This window comes from Leptodactylus fuscus, chromosome 7, assembly GCF_031893055.1.
Source record: "Leptodactylus fuscus isolate aLepFus1 chromosome 7, aLepFus1.hap2, whole genome shotgun sequence".
Classification (NCBI taxonomy): Eukaryota; Metazoa; Chordata; class Amphibia; order Anura; family Leptodactylidae; genus Leptodactylus; species Leptodactylus fuscus.
Genome location: NC_134271.1, coordinates 142,250,282 through 142,257,995, shown reverse-complemented (window position 1 = coordinate 142,257,995; position 7,714 = coordinate 142,250,282). Strand labels below are relative to the sequence as shown.

The 7,714-nt window shown below is 39.2% G+C and overlaps 1 protein-coding gene across 1 annotated transcript; it reads right to left on the bottom strand.

Annotated features, from left to right (window-relative positions):
* Window positions 1–718: 718 nt before the first annotated feature.
* On the bottom strand, window positions 719–7,276 carry LOC142213412 (uncharacterized). The gene is made up of 8 exons (XM_075281729.1): window positions 7,208–7,276; window positions 7,018–7,059; window positions 4,841–4,909; window positions 4,651–4,692; window positions 3,730–3,792; window positions 3,381–3,564; window positions 3,003–3,159; window positions 719–1,561 (listed from the first exon to the last, which is right to left on the bottom strand). The coding sequence occupies exons 1-8, from the start codon at window positions 7,274–7,276 to the stop codon at window positions 901–903; spliced, it is 1,287 nt and encodes a 428-aa protein (XP_075137830.1). The 3' UTR covers window positions 719–900.
* Between the last annotated feature and the right edge of the window lie 438 nt (window positions 7,277–7,714).

Sequence of the window (7,714 nt, the reverse complement as noted above, 5' to 3'; positions counted from 1 at the left end):
ATTTCTTAGTGATCTTCATGGCCCATTATCACTTCATTGCTATGAACATTGGGCCATATGGCCGAACCAACAACTCTAGAGTACTCAAGAACTCTGTTATGGGAAGAAGGCTATACTCAGTAGAGCAAGACCCTTTCCTGGAATGGATGGACCTCCATTGCCCTTTGTCCTCGCTGCAGATGGGGCTGAACTATTGGAAACGGACCTTCAACTATTGTCTTTCCAGAGCCAGACGACAAGTAGAACGTGCTTTCGGCATTCCAATAAAATGGAGGATCTTCACTCGGTCCATCCAACTGGTACCACAGGGAGTTGATGACGTGGTGAAAGCCTGTGTTGTCCTACACAATTATCTACTTTCCCATAAATCCAGAGGAAATGGACTCTACCCTGGAAAGTCTTGATTCTTCAGGACCATGGGGCCTGGAAACTCAGATGTGAGTTAAAGGCTTTATTGGTTCCAAAGGACAGACACAAGGTGAATGGCTACACGTTTCGATGCCGAACTGGCGTCTTCTTCAGGCCAAAGTAAACTGCACCGTCGAAGAATGGGAACCAGGGCTGGTTCTCTGGGACTTAGACAGAACTCAAACAATAAATTGACAGAAATAAATTTTAATACTAATAAAAATGTATTTATTTTTAACGAAAAAACATTAAAATGTTTTAAACAGTCATAAAAAAGACTTGTAATAACGGCAATCAAGGTTAATCCTGAGGTTCGGGAGAGGATTTGGGAGGTAATTCTTCCCTTGTGGTGGTCCTTCTAACTTCTGGGGATTCCTCCTGTAGGGTCCTTAAAAATAACTCACGTGGCCTGGAAAATCCTACAGGAGGGAGGTGAGGAGTATTTAGAGAAGAAGACTCCGAGAAACCAGTGAAGGACCAGTTCCTCGGATTTCAAGGAGTAGGAAGAGAAGAAGGTAGAGGTAAGTGGGGAGGAGAGGAAGGATGAGAAGAAGCTTCAGAGTGGGTTGGTGGATGATATTGTACAGGAGGGTAGTTTTGTTGATTGGATGGGGATGGGGCATAAGGTGGGGGTGGAGATGGGGGGCGGTGTAGGAAGCCCCAGAACATGTGAGTGGCAGCTATCCTACACTTATAGGCATTGCTTGGACTCATTTGCTCCATCCATGGCTCCAGAGTTTGGAGGAACTGTGAACTGATTGAGGAAGATTTCGACAACACCGCAGTCGCCCCCTCCAGTTGTCGAACTTCTGATCTGATTTCTGAAATTGAATTCTCGACACCTGAAAGACTCTCCTCAAATCTGTCCATCCGTTCATCCAATCTCGCAAAAGTTTCGTGAGAGATACTTGCAAAATACTCCATTGCCGTTGGACGTTTCCTGCCTCCTCTATCCCTCGTCAGCAACTCCGGGGAAGAGGAACTGATGGCCCCTCTTGGAGCTACTGATTGGGATACAGGAGGCAGGGGGGCGCTTTGTTCCAAACCTTGCCTACAAGCAGAAGTTGAAGGACCGGGGTTGTCACTTGCTTGTGGGTGGGAGAAAGGCGGTTCTGAGATTGATGGTGGCTCCTCCCTCGTGCTGTCGATGGTGCTGTAGAAAGAAAAATAAATAAAATAAACCTGTTCTGTTAAATAACAAACAAATACATTGTAAAAAAAATTACTATTATTAGGCACAATGCACTAGTCCTATCAAAAGTCATTAACTACAAACTCTGAGGATGCAGAGCTAAGGATTCAGTCATCAATCTGCTTGAATTGTGATTTGGAGGGTCAAAAGTTGACAATGGCCATGGCTGTTCACACGTTAGGGATTATTCTTGACCCCTGGTTCACATCTGTGTTCGGTAATGTATTAGGGTAGTCCGCATGGGGACCCCCCCCTCCCGAATGGAATACCGAACACATTGGCAAGTGGTGTGCAGTGAAAGCACACGGACCCCATAGACTATAATGGGGTCCGTGTGCTTTCCATGCGCTGCCCATATGAATCATGCGGACAGGAAAGTAGATTATGAAGTACTTTCCTGTCTGCATGTTCCGTGCGGAGACTGAGCAGAAAACACACGGACCCCATTATAGTCTAGGAGTTCTGTGTGCTTTAAAGGGGTTGTCCCATCACAAGGATCCTATCTATACTGCTAGTTTATGTGGATTTAAGACTTTTCCTAAATACATTGCTTTAACAAAACGGCTTTGTTTGGCCGCTATCTTAATTTATTCACTTCATTGTTTACACTGCGTTTCCATAACTACGGACCTGGTGATGAGTTTATCTCCTCGGTCAAGTGACATAGCACCCTGTTCTTAGGGTGGCTGAGCTTGTATTTCTGAGCTGTTTATCTCTCTGCACCACACAAGTGATGTAGCTCCTGCATTCAGATAGGGGAGGGGGGAAGTGAATGCTCTGTGCTTGTATTTCTGAGCCCTTTATCTTTTGCTCTTCCATTTATCAGTCGGTTTTATTGAATTTTACTGATAAGGGCTGAGATAGGGAGTCCGGTACCTCTGTATGTAAACACAAACTTAGAGTTTATTGAAAACTGACTGAAATCCAGCTCTGCTACATCAGCTTCATATTGTGCATCTTCCAGTGATACTGTGCTAATTTATGTACAACCAATCCCTCATTACTGACTGCAAACATAATGCTATGAAGAGAGATAGCAGAGCAAGTGAAACCCCGCCCACCAATGTACCGAGAAAACCAGGAAGTGAAGAGAGCACACAGCGTGCAGGTTGCTGAACAAGCCAGTTGGGAATACCCCTTTAACTGTACAGCGCTTGCAATTGCATTTGGTATTCTGTTTGCGGGGGTCCCCATGCAGACTTCCCGAACGGATTACCAAACGCAGATGTGAACCAGCTTTCGGTTGTAAAGCTGGATATTTTTGTCTACTCCTAGCTCTACTTTAAGAATTCTGTACAATTCTAGATATTTGTTTCTGAAATAGAATTAGATTTTTTTATTTACAAATACATATATATTTAATAGATTAAAAAAAAAAAAAAAATGATATAAATTTTTTTACTTTCTAGTGCGAAACGTTGGGATTAGGAACCGGAGTCTCTCAGTGAAGCAGTACTGCCTGCGGTTAGCGGCCGAGCCCCTTGGGCCACGTTGCTCGGCATTGTACTGCCTCTTCATTCGGTCCCTCATTGATCGCCACCGCACTTTGACATCATTAACTGAAAAAAAAAAAAATATATATATATATATATATATATATTCTTTTTTAAATTACATATATGTTAAATAAAACAATAATTTTTTATATGCTTGAATTAATAGGTGGGAAATTAAAATGAATTTAAACTAAAATATATTATTATATACAAATATATTATTTAACAACCTTCCATTCATAAAAAATGTCATAAAAATGGAACAAATTTTTATAAAAACTCACCCGCAGTCGCCTTTTCTTTGGGTCTTAATTCCTCCCAGCAAGTGATGACCTGGGCTGTGATTTCCTCCCACATCCTATCCTTATACTGGCGGCTTGCCTGCTCCCAGTCGGGGGGCAATTCCTCCACCAGCTGGATCAGGAGTTCGCTGTCAATGGCCCGATCCAAACTGGCCGAATCCAACCCCTGAAATTAGAAATTAAAAAAAAAATACAAAATTTGTAATTAGACACATTACTTAAATAATTAATAAAATCCCTAGCCCTACTCATACTTTACATTTGGTGCATGAATTCTAAAAATCCTAAAATATTTTGTTTATACAGAAAGATACCCATTATTTTTACATACCCGACGACTGCCAGCACCACGTCTTCTCCTCACCCGAGGACGCCGAGTTGCTTGGGATGCCGCCTAGAAAAAAAATATATTATTTTGTTACTTTAATAAGAATTTCAAAAATTTTAAATCATAACACAATGAAAAAAGTTTTATAATAAACGTGAAGATAATTGGTATCTTTCTGTATAAACAAAATTTTTTAGGATTTTTAGAATTCATGCACCAAATGTAAAGGGATTCTACCACTAAAGTAACATTTTTTCCAATTACCACGTCGGAATAGCCTTAAGAAAGGCTATTTGTCTCTTACTTTTAGACGTGGTCTCCGCGGCGCCGTTCCTTAGAAAAAACGGTTTTAACCGGTATGCAAATGAGTTCTACGCAGAAATGAGGGTGGGCCCCAGCGCTCAAATGGCGATGGGGCGTCCCCACTGCTGCCCAAGAGCTCACTCCAGTTCCAGTTCCACTCTAGTTCAATACAGGAGCGTACTGCGCAGGCGTCGGAAGTTGGACCGAGACAGAAGACGGAAGAGGCGGGGTTGCAGCTAAAGATGGAGGCAGCGCTGGAGTGAGCTCTCGGGCAGCAGTGGGGATGCCCTCATCGCCATTTGAGTGCTGGGGCCCACCCTCATTGCTGCGGAGAACTTATTTGCATACCGGTTAAAAACGGTATTTCTAAGGAACGGCGCCGCGTAGACCACGTCTAAAGGTAAGAGACAAATAGCCTTTCTTAAGGCTATTCCGACGTGGTAATTAGAAAAAAATGTTGCTTAATGGTAGAATCCCTTTAAGTTTTAAGAAAAATAACTTTATGGCAGAATCCATCTTTTAGGTTTTATCCATTTTATTATTAATTTTTTTTTATATACTGTTCTTTACTAGCAATTGTGAATTTTTTTTTTTAATTAAAAAAATATTTTTAACACTTACAGCAACGTCTATTGAAGGCCCTTCAGAAGAGGACGAGGACAACTATGAATTAAAAAAAAAAAAAAAAAGAAAATTGTTAATCCCTATAAGAGGTACTCTAGGGTAGTTAAGGAACTTTAGCAACAATTCTGCTGAAAAAAAAATTGAATTTATTCGAATAAAATTTTATTTCCTATACGGTTGAACTTACAAGTCTGCGTCTGGAGTGTGGGGGAGACCTGGGCTCGGTTTCATTGCCGCTGCCGCTGCTGTTAGACATCTATAAAACATTATAAAAAATTATATAAAATCACTTAAGATTTGCGGAAAAATAAAATTTAAATTGTAATAAATTACTTTTTTTATGGGGGGGGGGGTTGATCTAATGAAGAAAAAATAGATTTTCTATTGATGATTTGGATGATCAGTGCGGACACTGATCATGGCCATTAGCACCAGGTGTCTGCTGTATAAACCAGCCGCCATCTTTAAACACCTGGCATCTGCCGTACTGGTATGGCCGATGTTGGAAAAGGGTTAAAATTCATTTTTTTTGGAAACTACATCATTGATTGGTGTGCTGTTTCTAGCAATAAAATAACAAAAAAAATAACTGGTGTGTGTTTTTTTTTTTTCCACAGTTTTACAATGCCCTTTGTAATGGAGCTGACTGACAGCACTGAATATGAATACAAAGCAGGGGCTTACTATTGATAGCCAAAAATATTTACCCTATGCCTCCAAAGGGGCCAACAAGAGCTGTATGTTCTGGCTGGCTGAGAAATAAGGGGGAACTGTCAATTTTGTAAAAAAAAAAAAAAGAAGAAAACATGCGGTCCCCCCTATTTTCCATAACCAGCCAGCACCGATAAAGAAGCAGCAGCCTGGCATTACCAGGGTGGGGAAAGTCCATGGTTTTTGGTCTTTCCCACCCTAATAACAACAGCCTGCAGCCACCCCAGTACCTGACCATCTATAGACAGTCAGTTACTGGACTGAACCCAACTCTTCCTGGTACCCCTGGAGGCGATGGGTATCGGGTAATAATTGGAGGGAGTTACTGTCAGCCTTAGTAATGGTGCTGTCACTTGTCAGATCCATTACTGAGTGCTTTTTATAGACAGTCGATTAAAACAAAAAACACATCAGGAAAATCTATCTATCCATCTCCTATCTATCTATCTATCTATCTATCTATCTATCTATCTATCTATCTATCTCCTATCTATCTATCTATCTATCTATCTATCTATCTCCTATCTATCTATCTATCTATCTATCATCTATCTTCTATCTATCTATCTATCTATCTATCTATCTCCTATCTATCTATCTATCTATCTATCTATCTATCTATCTATCATCTATCTCCTATCTATCTATCTATCTATCTATCTCCTATCTATCTATCTATCTATCTATCTATCTATCTATCTATCTATCATCTATCTCCTATCTATCTATCTATCTATCTATCTATCTATCTATCTATCTATCTATCTCCTATCTATCTATCTATCTATCTATCTATCTATCTATCTATCATCTATCTCCTATCTATCTATCTATCTATCTATCTATCTCCTATCTATCTATCTATCTATCTATCTATCTATCTCCTATCTATCTATCTATCTATCTATCTATCTATCTATCTATCTATCTATCTATCTCCTATCTATCTATCTCCTATCTATCTATCTATCTATCTATCTGTCATCTATCTATCTATCTATCTATCTATCTATCTATCTATCTATCTATCTATCATCTATCTCCTATCTATCTATCTATCTATCTATCTATCTATCTCCTATCTATCTATCTATCTATCTATCTATCTATCTATCTCCTATCTATCTATCTATCTATCTATCTATCTATCTATCTATCTATATAAATTTTTGTTTTCAATTTATCCACCCAGCTTTCCCATTTCTCTATATCTATCATCTGTCTCTGGAACAGCTTGGTAGCAGCCACACTTGCTGGCGTGTACGTGGGGGTCACTTACTTTTCAAGATGTGGAACAGTCGAATGAGTGTTGGTAGAAATGGTGGTGGACAGTTGAGCCCAAAGATGAAGATAACTGTAAACGGAGAACTTATTTGCATACCGGTTAAAAACGGTATTTCTAAGGAACGGCGCCGCGTAGACCACGTCTAAAGGTAAGAGACAAATAGCCTTTCTTAAGGCTATTCCGACGTGGTAATTAGAAAAAAATGTTGCTTAATGGTAGAATCCCTTTAAGTTTTAAGAAAAATAACTTTATGGCAGAATCCATCTTTTAGGTTTTATCCATTTTATTATTAATTTTTTTTTATATACTGTTCTTTACTAGCAATTGTGAATTTTTTTTTTAATTAAAAAAATATTTTTAACACTTACAGCAACGTCTATTGAAGGCCCTTCAGAAGAGGACGAGGACAACTATGAATTTAAAAAAAAAAAAAGAAGAAAATTGTTAATCCCTATAAGAGGTACTCTAGGGTAGTTAAGGAACTTTAGCAACAATTCTGCTGAAAAAAAAATTGAATTTATTCGAATAAAATTTTATTTCCTATACGGTTGAACTTACAAGTCTGCGTCTGGAGTGTGGGGGAGACCTGGGCTCGGTTTCATTGCCGCTGCCGCTGCTGTTAGACATCTATAAAACATTATAAAAAATTATATAAAATCACTTAAGATTTGCGGAAAAATAAAATTTAAATTGTAATAAATTACTTTTTTTTTATGGGGGGGGGGGGGTTGATCTAATGAAGAAAAAATAGATTTTCTATTGATGATTTGGATGATCAGTGCGGACACTGATCATGGCCATTAGCACCAGGTGTCTGCTGTATAAACCAGCCGCCATCTTTAAACACCTGGCATCTGCCGTACTGGTATGGCCGATGTTGCAAAAGGGTTAAAATTCATTTTTTTTTGGAAACTACATCATTGATTGGTGTGCTGTTTCTAGCAATAAAATAACAAAAAAAATAACTGGTGTGTGTTCTTTTTTTTTTCCACAGTTTTACAATGCCGTTTGTAATGGAGCTGACTGACAGCACTGAATATGAATACAAAGCAGGGGCTTACTATT